This window comes from Athalia rosae, chromosome 4 (genome assembly GCF_917208135.1).
Source record: "Athalia rosae chromosome 4, iyAthRosa1.1, whole genome shotgun sequence".
NCBI classification, from domain to species: domain Eukaryota; kingdom Metazoa; phylum Arthropoda; class Insecta; order Hymenoptera; family Athaliidae; genus Athalia; species Athalia rosae.
Window position 1 is genome coordinate 16,332,716 of NC_064029.1, and position 15,182 is coordinate 16,347,897.

The window sequence follows — 15,182 nt, forward strand, 5'->3', positions numbered from 1 at the left end:
TGATATGTGTACCCAGCCGAGACCCAACTCTCTAAGACTCTTCGAATTGAAAAACTTCTGGATTAGCACGTTTCAAAATTCGATAAAATAAAAACAATACGTACAATATGTGTATGGGTTAATAGCAGTAATCCAGTACACATTATACGAAAGAAGTTTTACAATAAAATGCCAAAAAGAAGAAAATTAAATTAGAAAAATGCCTCAGGCCCACAGACTGGTATTTTCAAATGACCTGCTCACGAGCTGAGGATACGCGATTAATAAAAGCAGGCAGAAATGGTATCCTCAAAAAAATTTTCCAACGTTTGAAATTAATCGAATGATAAAATTCACAAACATCGGGAATCTTCTCAGTAATCGCACGTGCAGTGTATTATTTTACTCACATACATATACCTTTCTCGTGGGAATGGAATTCTCAGCACCCGGAAATAAAAACTTATCGGTATACACCCCGTGTGAACGAAAAACTGAAGAAGTGTAAAAATAAAAAAAGAAGAAGGAAAGAAAAGAATCAAATTGCTCGCAATCGTGGCGAAGGTTTGTAAAAACATTTGTTATATATTCTTATCATAAGCGATACAAACTTCCTGGTGATCCCACGCAACAGCATCTCGCGTATTAAATGCGTATGCATGCCGAAGAGAAAAAAGCAAAAAGCAAAAAGGAATAATAATAAACTGTGCGACGATGTTGGGAAAATAATTAGCTACTCTTACGTCGCAGTATTACGTTTCAAATTATACGTACCTATAAGATAACCAGTATAAGGCCCTGGTCGTTTGACAATAATTCTTATGTTCTACTTCCGCTTATTTTCAACAAGATAACGCGACTGCTACGAGGGAAAGAAGAAGAGAAAGAGAAAATAATTCGGCGATCTTGATTCGTTTCACTTATTTCTTTACATTTATTTATTTCTCTTCAAGGTGAAAATACATTCCAAATGAAAAACCAAAAATGCCGTAAGAAACTGTCGTTGAATCCGTCAAACGATATTCGCAATGGTTTCATTTACAATGATACAATTTTATAAATAATTCATAAGCATCATCAGATATTTTATTATAACAATTGTTATACACGCACAATCATACATAGAACAACGTCGATCGATTACAGATTTCTATTCTCAATTTTATTTGAATTTTTTTTTTTTTTTTGGTATTTTTTTCATTTTTTTTCAACTTTAAATATAATAATGTAGAATTTATCAATTATATATATATATATATTATATAGGATAATAGGAAATGGTAAGCAAATCCGTCGTTATCTGTATGCCTATGTCCGTGTCTTATGTGCTCTGAATGATAATTATTTTTATACATATATAGCTTAGTCGAATATTTTATTTGAAATTTTTTCATTCGCATCCTTGTCTCCATTAAATCAAAACTCGATACTTATTTTTATCCCTTTCTGTTCTTACGATATAAAAAAGTAATAAGACAATTCGAAATAACAGAAAAAAAATTTTAAGTAAAACTATGCACGCACGTGATTCGACAAATTGCAGTTGACGGAACGCGTTTTTTCTAATTTATCTTTTTTCTTTCATCTCACAAATATTGCGAGACACTCTAATACGCTGTTAATAAATTGTTCGAATATACGATCGTAATATTTGATATTATTTATAATTTTTTTAGTTTTCCTTAGCGTATTATTATGTAAGTAAATCGCTGGATACCCTATGAATGATTCACTTCCATCGGGTATTCATAATAAATAAGGTTTTATACAATTACATGAGATCTGTGATTTATGTAGGCATAATGTATAATCGAAATTGAATATTGTGGCCAGACTGAATCAAGGGAAAGAAAAATAGATTAATGAATAAATTGATGTCAATATACGACAAGCTGACGATGAATTTGATCTTCACCGACCAGCTGGTCTGTCGATTACTTCATCCTACAATCAGATTTCCAATTTTTGTATGACGAAAAATTGTTTTTAATCAATTTTTTCTCTTCGTTTACTTCCTACTGAATTTGAACTTAACATAACGCATTTACTGATTATAAAAATGAAAGAGAAACGAGAAAATCTCATCTGAGGTGATAGTTATTAATCATTTTTATGACTATTATTTCAAGTTCATAGACAGAAATCGTTACATTATCCAACAAGGATTACCTCATAATTTCTACAAGTCTTGAGAAAAATATAACCAGTCTTCAATCGAAATTTATATGATAAACGTTAAATCCGCCTCCTCAGCACTGCTATCAGTTATAACATTTTTGTCACACCCTATACTTTGCATGTAAGTAATGCTTTTCTTAATAATATTTGATAATTAATTACATACGGTATCATATATCATAAGCCCTATCATTTCTGCCAAATGTATAATAATCGGAAGCGAAAGGAAACGGAAAAAAAATCAAGAAAAACTAATTGAAACGTTGAAAATTTTATGTTTCTTAGAAATAAAATACAAGTATACTTGTCAGTTGATCATTTTGAAGTATATAATCATTGTTCCTTTTTTCGTTTTTTACTTCATATTAAATAATTAAAGGGCAAAATTAAGTAATTTTTTTCGGCAGAAAAGTGGTGGGTATTACAGTTTGTAATCCGTAGTAATTTAATATTGATTACGAAGTTTCGCATACAATTTTTATCAATATTATTATTGTTATCGTGATGGTATTATTAGTATTTTTTTATTTTATAACAAAATTCATTTTTTCAATTAGGATATATTCACATATTAGATATAATGTGATTACGATGATACAATGCATTATATTGGCTGTATAATCCAATTATGAATATACATATAAATATATAGTTTATATGTTTATTGAATAATTTGCTTAATTGATTAATAATACGAATATAATCATCATACGATGCTTATGAGTTTACGAACTACTGTGATAATAAGTCGCAATTATGGTTAGAGGAAAACAAAAAAAAAAGATACACCTGAGTTTAATTATCTATCACTTTATATTACTATACATACAATACACAATATGTATGCATCAACCTCACACTTATATACATAGGTATTAATATAATCATGTTAATACGAAATCACAAAAATTCTACATTTACATTATATTGTGCAGTTAAGAATTTGACTGAACAGATGCAAGGCGTTTATAATTAATTAATTTAAATTGACGTAAAGAATAGACAGAAAAAAATTAAACCCTTGGATTACGTCAATTTCGGCTGTTTTCTTCTGTGTTACGCGAATGATGTGAATTTATAACGCGCTATTCACTGCCGAGTACTTATAATTTATTTATATTTTACATATTTCCACGTGTTTAATATCTTTCGCATTGATTCAATAATTTAATTAATAATATTTTATTTATTTTTTTTCAATTCTATGTTGTACCAAAGTTAGTTTAATTCATTACAAACAGTAGCGAAACATATTTCCAAAATACAGCGCACGATGTTTTTTTTTCATTTCATTTATCTCTTTTAAATTTTAATATTAAAGCACGCATTATAGAAATATATATGTATAGCTGCAATTAGCCGTATCATATCATATTCATATAATATATTGTGATACGTAGATAATTTATGTTTAGTCAAAAATTTCACTAATTCTATGCAAAGTATAGCTTGTATATCAACTTTATTTTTCTTTCTAGTTGTTCGTTCTGTTCTTTCTTCTTTTATCCCCCCTTCTAGCTTCAGTGTAATTAGAACAACTTATCAAGTACTGTTTCATCATATTTATTATCTCACAATAATTTTCATGGTATAACTGCGTGTACCTGTATAGGTATAAGAGGTAAAGCATAATACAATTACAAATCTGTTTCCAGGATGACTGTTTTATCAGTTTCAGATTATTTTAACATATACAAATTACTGAATTTTTTTCTGTTTTTTTCTAATAAGAATAACAATAATTTCTCGAAAGTCAATTAACATTATTTCAAACAGCGCAAAGCCTAGCTCGCTACGTTTCACTATTATTATTTATTGTTTTTTTTTTTTTTTACCTAATTTTGGGTTCTTAATTTCCATTCGTATTATTCATCATTCTTATCGTGATAATCATCATCGCATCGGCAAACTTCTCACGACTCCTAAGTCGGTGATAAACGAAAACAATGAATTTCATAAGTTATGTACAATTCAGCCCATCAATAATATTTCGTTCAACATTTTTTTCCATAATCATTGTCAATTTGGGGTCGTTTCACAAGGGTCAATGGTCGAACTTAATTCAGTACCCTATCACGTCATTTAATTGGACAAAAAAAAAGAACCAATTTCATGTGATGTAATTAATTTCTACTTATTCTAGATTCTGCTCTTTTTTATCTGAGATGCAGCGCTTCGGTGAGTAGAAAATTATTTTTAAGCAAACATTTTGTTGCGCAAACATCTCCGTTGAATTTTGCTTTTTTCCTATTCTCTTTAATTTTTCGTCTATTTATTCATTTAATTATTTTTACCTTTGTTATCAGTACAAACGTGCCGAGTCAAGTTCTCTCTCTATACGCTTTACTAGTGTGTAATATGATCCAAGGATTGGTTAAAATTTATTTCAAAATGGATCTGAAATTGAAATAATTTTCACCGCACCTTATCTGTGTGTAGGTTGTATACAGAAAGCTCATAATCGACCAATAAGCCGCATAGCATCAACGAGTTCAATTCTAGTTTTTAATGTTAAATAAGAAAAAATAAAAAAAAAAAAACAGATCTTCAAACGCGAAATCAACGGTCAATACTTATTCTAATTTTTAATACACCCTGAAATCCCATTGCGAGAAAACACCACTCCATAGGTACAGGGCTTAGTAATAATTATGAGTCCTTTTTTGTACACTAAGGTAAAAAAATCATTTGTTAAATCGAGGGGGTCTCCTCAATCTTGGTACTAATTCCGCTCTAACAGCCTGCGCATAATTTGGAGTTGCATACTGATCAGTAACGGTTAACGGACTTTGAAGACTTTGAATAAATAAAGGGGACTCTGGTATTTGACCAACGCCAGCTGCTTGATATTGATATTGAGTGTTAGCCATATCCGCAGCAGAATAATGATTCGTTTGGACGAATTGAGGACTCTCAAACTGCGGATAAGACAACGGTGAGTTGTCTGCAGTGAACTGTGGTATCACTGAATTAACATTAACAGGAGTAGGCGTAAAGCTTCCAGGATCGTAAGCTTGAAATTGATTGATTTGGCCAACTTGTGGCGTGCCGTAGGATGGCGATTGGGGAAATTGGGAGGATTCTGGAAATAGCAAGCTTGCTAGGGTTTGCTGAGGAAATGAATCGGGTCTTGGGTACTGTGCAATGCCAGTAATGTTGCTCAAACTTTGTACATTTGGTATGTTCGCGATTGGCGAGGTACTGTAGCCATGGAACGTCTGTCTATTGTGATCTAAGTCCTTAGTACTGCTCTGCATAGATGTTGGAATGCTCGATTGCTGCTTGCAATTTCCTATTCCCATATCGTTTTGCTTTATTCTAGACTCCGTAACAAATGGATGTCTCACGTTAACTATACTCTGGGGTGCTCGTAAAGGTGGAAAATTAATCTGCCCCATTTTTGGTACCAAGTTGTGTTGCTCCAATGCCTTTTGGGCCGTCGTTACTGCGTTAGTATCGTTTCGTGATGAACCTTTCGTCAGATTATTGCAATCCCTATGTAACACTGGTTGTTCGCTAGTTGAATTTGTTGAAAACCTTTGTGGCGGGTTAGAGTTAGTGCCGCTATTTCTCGACTTGTACTCTTGGTGATTACCAGTGACTCCTTTACTGTAATCTGAATAGCTTTTAGCCCCTGACTCGAATTCGCTATTGGAGAATTTTCTAGAACTCTGATCTTTCAAAGAATTTTCAATGGAATTGTCCACGGATCTAATGTGACCATGATTAGAATTAGTTGACGATTGATTCGGTCTAAAACTTCCGATAGATTTTGCTATTGTTTGATGACTGGCATTTGAATTATCATCGGGTTTGACGCTTCTCTTAATAGCCTTTTCTCTGTGGTTATTAGACGTAGCTGTGGGTCCCAATACAATACATTCGTTTCTAGTTGAATCTGTATTCCTTATTTGCGCTTTGGGTATTTTGCTCTTAGTTCCACCATGGTCAAACGACGATGATTTGTGACCACTTTTATTACGCTCTAAAACCTGACTAGTTATCAGTTTCGAGTTAACGTCTGTTTTACTATTTTCTGCTTTAAGTGGTTGCTTTTGTTTGCTGTCAAAAATATTAGGGACAGTGACGGCTGGCAGGAGCAAAGCGCTGGCTCACTTTTTGGTCATGATTTTCAGATATTCAAGGGCATTTTGAGCTGCACTAGCTTGAGCATCTTTGCTTGTAATTCCACAACCGTAACATACTGCAACTGGTAATGTGGAGAGCTGCACTAAACATTGACACTTTCCTGTAACACATAAAAGAAAATCGATTTCAGATTCTTGATTAAAACCAGTTAGCAAGGCCAGAAGTAGGGTAACTTTCGTTGGTCAGAAAGGACTCTGCTATAACCTGAAGCACTCATCGATATCTTAACCTTTTCTTTACTGTAAACTTGCTGTAAACCAGATGATCTTCATCTCGATGAAATAACCGAAAAATATAAACAATTCTACTCTGTGAATTATATGTTTGATTTTTACGTAAGTTTGCCACTTTTGACCTATGAAATTCAGAAGTAAAACAACAACATTGATAAGCAACAGATCAATATTACTGATTGACCAATACACATGAATAGGGAACTGTGAGTGATATCCCCATCGCTGTACAAAATCCTACGCTCATACCAGTCTCAACTGACCGTCTTGCAAGGAACATTGTGACACATCACTTTTGGAAACTCTGTTATAATGGCAATAACTGCAGCTAAAAAAGCTCTTCGCGAAGAAATTAGCAACATACTGAAAAAACTTACAACTGAAGAGAAGATAAAACAGTCTGCCAATATCCATAAAAAGGTCTGTATTCTTGTTATATTATGATATTCATGTATTATAATCTTACTTCAACATTTCGTAACCTAACGCAATTTCAGTTGTTTGCTTTACCACAATATAAAGAGAGCAAGAGGATATCTCTGTATTTAAGTACCGCAGATGAGGTTGATACGGTGCCAATATTGAGACATATCTTTGAGTCAGGGAAATCTGTTTTTGTTCCAAGATACAAAGGAAACAACATGCAAATGGTCAGATTGTCATCAATGGAAGATTACGAGGCCTTACCCTTGACCAAGTGGAACATTAAACAACCCTCTAATAAGGATGTGAGAGAAGATGCTCTTGAAACTGGTAAAAACTAACAGAATAATATTTAATACTAGAAGGAATATTGATGTCTTTTTTTACAGGAGGGCTAGATTTGGTTATATTACCAGGAGTGGCATTTACTTTAGATGGTAAATTATTTAATTTTGGTTCAAGCTAGAGAATGATGAATAGTAACTATGTTGAAGATAACGTAATTTCCTTACAGGTAAACGCCTTGGACATGGTATGGGGTATTACGATAAATTTCTACACTCTTGTTTCGAAAAGCAAGTACAGAAGCCATACTTGGTAGCAGTAGCATTTGGGGAACAGATTAAAAAAGATATACCCACTACTGAACAAGACGTTATTCTCGATTCGATAATTACTGGATATTAGAAATACGCGAGCTGTAATTATGTACGTTACGTATATTGGATTGAAAATAAACTCACCACTGATGGACTTTTCTTCAATATCAACGTAGGTCACTTCGAATACCTGCTCTGAGGCGATTTCTTGCAAGAACTGCACCAGATTAATATCTCCATCGTTCAAGCAAGTATTCTGTAACATGAAAAAGTCAATTTGAATCATTAGCTAAACGGTAACACTCTGAAAATCGTGGATCCAGATTAAATTTTGCAATTGGCAGGACTCTTTAGCTCCATTTACACATGAATCACATAAGCAAACTAGATCCTCTGCGTAAAGATTATGAATTTAGTACAAACCTGTAACTGACAGAGCTTAACACCAGTGGAAGACTTGAGGTTCTTGTGAAATTGGGAAACCTTGAGACTGTGAGGTGTGGTCAGTGTAGATATTTTGCTATCTTTCAAATCGGCGTAACGAGCGCTCATATTTGCGTTTCTTTGTACAATCTATAACGGACAACAAAATTACATAAATGAATGAATCTGATGAATGAATATTCACACACCTTGAAATTTGGCAAAAATTATTCTATATTTCAGTTCATATAATTTTAGCATAATCTTAAATGAAGTGGAAATGATCCAAGCATGGTTAGTATAAATTAAAATAATATGAATTATCACAGAATACTATGAATTTGTCCGTTATAGATTCTGACGTCCAGGAAGATAGCTTGTGTTCATCAAAATGCCAACTGGCTATATCACTTCCACTTCACTAGCCACACACACACCCGTTAAATCGGAGCGTTCAGAATGAATTGAAAATGAGAATACGCCATGTATCGCTGCATGTAAAAGTATAAAAACACAAAAGAGGTACAGAAGAAAATTAATCTTACCTCATCATCGTCAATCCCTGACGTTTGATTATTCTCAATTGGTGTATCTTGGAGGGTCCGCCACATCTTGTCAGCAGCCTGTCTTTTAGCAAGTTTCTTGCTTTTTCCAACTCCAACTTGTCGATACTTCAAAATAGAGCAAACGATAGTAAACTGACGTTCGTGAGGTAATCCTTCCTCACCCTCCATTGTATATTTTGGTGGTGGCCAGTGACAAGACATACACATTTCTTGTAATGACCCAATAGGGTTTCCAACAACCTTGTCCTCTCCAAAGCCTTGTAATTCTTGAAGGTTTTGACCACTAGGTAGAACCAGAGGTAAGCAGAGGCAATCAGAATTTGAGATACAATTCAACCATCGATAAAAGAGACATGACACTATCATAGATATTTTTGCAGATGTTGAGTAAACTTACTCGGTGATGCTGTTGGGTAATGGCATGTCTGTGGCTTCAGTGTTGACTCCAATGAGTTTGTCCAAGACTGCTTTAGCTGCAGCATGTTTCGCCTCTTTCTTCGACCTGCCGGTCCCCATTGCTGAAACGATTGGATCTGCTTCAATCGTGCAATTCTTGTTGCAAGATTTAATGGAATCATTGTAAAGGTGCTGGTCGGTAAGATTGATGTAGGTTGTACAATGTACACAGTATTTTAATACAGGGCAAGAAATTTTTTCCTGCAGTAATGCTGCGCGCTCGTGTAGCGGTTTTTATTTAATGTGCAAGCTCAAATAACATTCACTACAAAAAATCAATAGATCGTGCAATAGAAGCAGTAAAGTGCCTTAGATCACCAGCAATTATTTCACAACAATAAACGTCACTCACATTCCCTTTGTAAAATAAAAATAATTCTTGATACTAACCAACGACATCAGCGACTGTAACCCGATAACGAAAAGTAGGTTCATGTATGGCACCCTCAATTTGAACTAATTCATAGTTAGGGGTGGTGCCTCTGCGTGAGAGTAGCTCTTGCAGGACAGATACTGGAGTTTTAGCGGGCATTGCCTTCATTTCTAAACGTGCAGCTTCATCCAATGGTAATGCCTCAGACATAAGAGCATGCATCGTAACACGGGTCCTGCCGTGACGATGCACGCTATTTGGATGAATGGTCTGAACCCCGATCCCACTCATGATATTTGGTCCAACTTGTTGTGGATGGCGCATATCTTCCATATTACAACACTGTAATGAAATCATCATTTTTCATTACTATCTATATATTATCCATCTGTGAATTTCGAATCAATGGAAAGATTCCTTTATTATTATTTCAGTTTACAATAGTTCAACTTTGGAATACTTTGATAGTTAAGCAATACGATTTCAAATTTCAGGTCCTCAGCTTAGAATGTGAGAACAAACATCAGGACCTCTACTACTATATCAAGGATGAATTAAATGAATTAGCATGGAGTAATTGATGGATTGATTTTGTGTGTTTATGACTTATAAAACATACAACACACATACCATCACAGAACATATATTGCAGTCAATATTGAGTGATTGACACAGATAGTTCTGTCAGAGAAGTGACCAAAATAAAACTCAAATCTGCCCTTTTCTACGTGAAGTGACAAGCGTAGTTAGCTCACACATTGTAATAAAAATAGGATTTCTCGTTACAAGACGTGATATAACTCCTATATCATTTGGCAAAACCCTGTTAAATATGATGGTGGAAATTCAACCCAAATTGCATAAGTGTATTATTAAACTCTGGACATTTTATCGCCGATTCTCTACAACTATTAAATTCATAAATTCATACATATATTTATAACCGAATACGCAAAGCAGAGAATAGTAAGGAACCGGCGACGGCCATGTTGTTACAAAATTCTCATCGATTTGGTCTTTAATCGCAAATGATAAGACAGGGTGCTTATACTGTTCCTTGAACAAATGATCTATGAATACCATTCTAATCATTAACGTATCCAGTGAGTTGAATTGACAGTGCAGTTATTTCGTAAATTGAGGCCCAAGGCAATAAGCACATCGTTACATCGACCGCTGAAGATAGAGTGCTGCTCATACCCATCGCTGATTGTAAAAGGTGTTGCTTATGTGGTACTTACAATATCCAACGTACAAAGCGAGTTTCGTGGCTTTCTGCGGCTCGCCAATTCCTATGCGAAAAGCGAATCCCGCTTTTTGTGACCGATCCAAGTCTCACAAAAAGCTTGATCCGTTTGACGACAGAAAAATGGTTTATGAACTACCGGAGAACCCTTCCTCTTGTTTGCAGCTCTGCGAGAATATGCTCAATGCTATTCTACATTTCTACAATCGGACATGCGCCTTTTTACAGAATGCGCACCCGGCATGCGCATCTTGCACCTCAATTTTTGGCTACAGCTGCAACTTCATTCCATTTGTAAATTTTGATTTTTCTATGAATGAACTGCGCACAGTGGATCTACGCTCTTGTGTCCGGTTATTGTGAACCGGCATTATTCTGTGTTCCAAGCTAAAGTTTTGAAGATACTAAAAGTACTCAATCAATCTCATTTTAACTTGGCTGGTGCGTGATCATTTTCAAGATCCACAAGTTTTCACAGTAAATTCCCTCTTCAGAACCCTGTAATTTGCAAGGCTATTGGCAAGGCATTTGACATACCAAAAGATTCGTCGGGTTGATAACACTGTAAATGACAGAACTCGTTGAATCTGACATTCCAACTGTGCAGTGGATGACGATCTACTGCAAACAGAACGTGTTCTTAGAGTGCCATAATATATTAAAAAAAATTGCATGATAGTTCAGCCAGTGTTTCCACGATTTAGCAAATTGTAATTCTAATAATGGGTCCCCCAAAACGATTCAAGAAAGACAATGGTATGTAACCTATACTAGTGAGGTATTAAAAAGGTTAGAAGCACAGGTTTCACATTTTTATCTTTTGTCATGCAGACAAGGGTAAATGGAAAAAACGCAAGGAAGATCCCGATGAATATTTCGATGATGATCATGGAGACGGTGGAGACACAGAGGGTATCCCTGATGCAGCTAAAAATGACATAGAAAAACAGGATGAAGGGGCAATAGAAGATGAATTTGGTGCCAAAGATTACCGTGCACAAATGATTCTTAAACCAGATAATACTTCAAGACCTCTTTGGGTGGTATGTCATTAATGTATATCTCTTGAAGAACAGAAAATGACAGTATATACCAGGAAAAGATCATACATTCAAAATATTCACTAATTTTTTCAGGCTCCAAATGGGCATATTTTCCTAGAATCCTTTTCACCTGTTTATAAACATGCCCATGATTTTTTAATTGCAATCTCTGAACCAGTTTGTCGTCCAGAGCATATTCATGAGGTAGCGAACCTGTTTATCTTATCATATCTAGTAAAGGATAAAAATATCTGCCCATTTAATCATTGATCCCTTATTTTTAGTACAAACTAACTGCGTACTCTCTATATGCTGCCGTAAGTGTAGGGCTGCAAACTCATGATATAATAGAGTACTTGAAACGCCTTAGTAAGACTAGTATTCCAGATGGAATTATTGAATTTATACAGTTGTGCACATTGTCCTATGGAAAGGTAAATACTGAAATAAATAACTACACATCGCTGGTGACATATTGTAAAACAGATTTATTGTGAATTTTTTAGGTCAAACTTGTTCTCAAACACAATAAGTATTTCGTAGAGTCTCCATTCCCTGAAGTGTTACAAAAATTACTGAAAGATCCGGTAATTCAAGAATGTAGATTGAAAAGAAACTTAGATGATACTGACAAAGATGGTTTTATTACCAATGTTCTGGACAAAACAAAAGCTCCGCAGGTAAATCATTATATCTGAAACAATAAAAAAACTCATTGAGAAAATTGAATGATGTCAAAATTGATCTTATAATCCTAATCTATAGTTTGGTGCAAAAGCAGCAGCTACCACTGCACCGACTACAGGGGCAACTACAGCTGAAGGTAATGGAGACCAAGCCCCAGCAGAGCCAGTTCCAGTTCCTGAAGATATCTCAACGTTTTATGATAAAATTGATAAAGAGGATGAAGATGAAGAGGAAGAACAACAGCACAAAACTGTTAGTTTTGAAGTGAACCAGGTAAGAACTTCGATAACGTAATATTCAAGTTCACTATGTCATTGGTATTCATTTCAAATATTTTGATCGATGATTCCTCTACTCTTAGGAAAAAATCGAAGTCATTCAGAAAAGATGCATTGAGTTAGAACATCCGTTGCTAGCAGAATACGACTTTCGAAACGATACTATAAATCCAGATATAAAGTTAGTACACGAGTCGGTAATAATCCGTTAACCTACGTCACATGATCACGATTCTCTTGTTCCCCAGTGTTGACCTGAAACCTTCTGCCGTTCTGAGGCCTTACCAAGAAAAAAGTCTTAGAAAAATGTTTGGCAATGGACGTGCCAGATCGGGTGTTATTGTTCTACCCTGTGGTACATTACGTTTTTCAACTATTAAATATCATATCACTGGTCCTCAGATTATATATTATTCTCACATGTGTATCTTTTGATTAAAATCAGGTGCGGGCAAAAGTTTGGTGGGTGTGACAGCGTGCTGCACAGTGAGAAAACGTGCGTTGGTACTTTGTAATTCTGGAGTGTCTGTTGAACAATGGAAGCAACAGTTTAAGATGTGGTCAACAGCTGACGATTCCATGATATGTCGATTTACAAGCGAAGCAAAAGATAAGCCTATGGGATGTGGGATCCTTGTTACCACATATTCGATGATTACGCATACCCAAAAAAGATCTTGGGAAGCTGAACAGACCATGAAATGGTTGCAAGAGCAAGAGTGGGGTATTATGGTTTTGGATGGTAAATTTTAGATCTTATGATAACTAATATAAATCTGCTGCCTTTGATACCACTTCGTTCTTCAATGCACCGATGAATTGATCTGCATTTCTTGTTATGCAGAGGTCCATACGATTCCAGCAAAAATGTTCCGAAGAGTATTGACCATAGTACAGTCGCACTGCAAGCTAGGTTTGACAGCGACATTGTTGAGAGAGGACGACAAAATTGCGGATTTAAATTTCTTGATTGGTCCAAAACTCTACGAAGCTAATTGGCTGGAACTGCAAAAACGAGGTTTCATTGCTAGAGTGCAATGTGCGGAAGTATGGTGTCCCATGACGCCAGAGTTTTACAGGGAGTATCTCAGCTGCAAAACAAGCAAGAAGCTAGTGCGTATTGGTCGAAGACTTCGTGTGTTATCTCAAGGTAATTCAAAGATTGGTTATAATTAGTCTACTATGTTATTGTTTCTAGTTGTTATACGTGATGAATCCAAGCAAATTTCGATGCTGTCAGTATTTGATTCGATACCATGAAAGACGCGGCGATAAAACCATTGTCTTTTCGGATAATGTCTTTGCTCTAAAACATTATGCCATCAAAATGAACAAACCCTACATCTATGGGCCCACCAGTCAGGTAAAATTACTACGATTGCCGATATTTCTTCATAGATAATCTTGAATGTTTCCTATTGATATATACGTTTTCCAGAGTGAACGTATACAAATTCTACAAAACTTCAAATTCAACACAAAAGTGAACACGATTTTTGTGAGCAAAGTCGCGGACACTTCGTTTGATTTGCCTGAAGCAAACGTTTTAATACAAATTTCTTCACATGGTGGATCAAGAAGACAAGAAGCTCAAAGATTGGGTCGAATCCTGCGAGCCAAAAAAGGTAGGTGCAACAAAAAACCTAAATTGGACTGGAATTTCCTCATGATTGATGGGTGTGACTTACTATTTTATTGTTACTCAAGGCGCAATTGCTGAAGAGTACAATGCGTTCTTTTACACTCTTGTTTCGCAAGACACTATGGAGATGAACTATTCAAGAAAAAGACAAAGGTTTTTAGTTAATCAGGGATATGCTTACAAAGTTATCACAAAGCTTGCCGGCATGGATGAGGTATGTACCACCAATCACCATACCATCAGTGTCCTAAATTTAATGTAATGGAATACAACTAACTATGATTGTTTGTAGGAACCAGACTTGATGTATAAAACACGCGAGGAACAAGGTCAATTATTGCAACAAGTTCTATCAGCCAGTGATATGGATGCAGATGAGGAAAGAATTCCTGGTGATGGGCCAAGACCTGTGAGTACCCAGACTTAAAATACTGCGATATTGATTCGAAATGTCTTTAAATTCATAATTACTACTGATTGATTGATGCATGAAGCGCGATGCATCAAAGAGATGATCTGATAACAACTTATCTCAAGGTTTACAAATCAAGTTATTCAATGATGTTTCGTTTTGTATTTCAGACAGTACGAAGGACCGGAAACATGGCATCGATATCGGGTGCTGACGACGCAGTTTATTATGAATTTAAAAAATCAGCTGCTTCGTCGACAGCAAACAAACATCCTTTATTCAAGAAATTCCGAACATGAGAACCTTAATTTTTGTATTTATTAAACAGGAATTAAAAAAGAAAGAGTATTTTTCTTAAAATTGGGTAGTAATTTAACTTTTATTGAATTTATTTAATATTTATTTTCATTATTACAGCTCGTAATTCTCGTGCTACAGCTCAGTGAGGGTCGAATTCGAGCGGCTCTTAATCCAATTTAAACCGTCTTGAAGACA

General features: G+C 35.1%; 3 protein-coding genes across 10 annotated transcripts; 1 reads left to right on the plus strand and 2 right to left on the minus strand.

Annotated features, from left to right (window-relative positions):
• Positions 1-889: 889 nt before the first annotated feature.
• LOC112694800 lies at positions 890-6,269 on the minus strand (the record flags this gene model as incomplete). Its single annotated transcript, XM_025746023.2, has 1 exon — positions 890-6,269. A coding segment is annotated over one exon (1,428 nt), but the record flags the coding sequence as incomplete, so codon positions are not given.
• Positions 6,248-10,796, minus strand: LOC105690039 (RISC-loading complex subunit tarbp2-like). Of its 7 annotated transcripts, none has more exons than XM_012407527.4 (7): positions 10,621-10,791; positions 9,397-9,721; positions 8,948-9,068; positions 8,530-8,833; positions 7,985-8,134; positions 7,706-7,817; positions 6,248-6,406 (listed from the first exon to the last, which is right to left on the minus strand). In XM_012407527.4, exons 2-7 carry the CDS (start codon positions 9,710-9,712, stop codon positions 6,270-6,272), a joined length of 1,140 nt encoding a protein of 379 aa, XP_012262950.1. In that variant the 5' UTR covers positions 9,713-9,721; positions 10,621-10,791; the 3' UTR covers positions 6,248-6,269. The 7 variants fall into 7 exon arrangements, with proteins under 7 accessions (XP_012262950.1, XP_012262949.1, XP_012262952.1 ...); XM_012407526.4 differs by having other exon boundaries at positions 8,948-9,083; XM_012407529.4 differs by lacking the exon at positions 7,985-8,134 and having other exon boundaries at positions 8,948-9,083; positions 10,621-10,792.
• Positions 10,797-10,802: 6 nt separating this feature from the next.
• Positions 10,803-15,047, plus strand: LOC105690038 (general transcription and DNA repair factor IIH helicase subunit XPB). Of its 2 annotated transcripts, XM_012407522.3 has the most exons (15): positions 10,803-11,381; positions 11,457-11,668; positions 11,762-11,872; positions 11,953-12,102; positions 12,175-12,348; positions 12,434-12,628; positions 12,717-12,814; positions 12,882-12,988; positions 13,079-13,375; positions 13,478-13,746; positions 13,832-13,996; positions 14,072-14,258; positions 14,341-14,489; positions 14,568-14,684; positions 14,858-15,047. In XM_012407522.3, the coding sequence occupies exons 1-15, from the start codon at positions 11,348-11,350 to the stop codon at positions 14,984-14,986; spliced, it is 2,394 nt and encodes a 797-aa protein (XP_012262945.2). In that variant the 5' UTR covers positions 10,803-11,347; the 3' UTR covers positions 14,987-15,047. The 2 variants fall into 2 exon arrangements, with proteins under 2 accessions (XP_012262945.2, XP_020710301.2); XM_020854642.2 differs by lacking the exons at positions 14,568-14,684; positions 14,858-15,047 and having other exon boundaries at positions 14,072-14,256; positions 14,338-14,487.
• Positions 15,048-15,182: the final 135 nt, after the last annotated feature.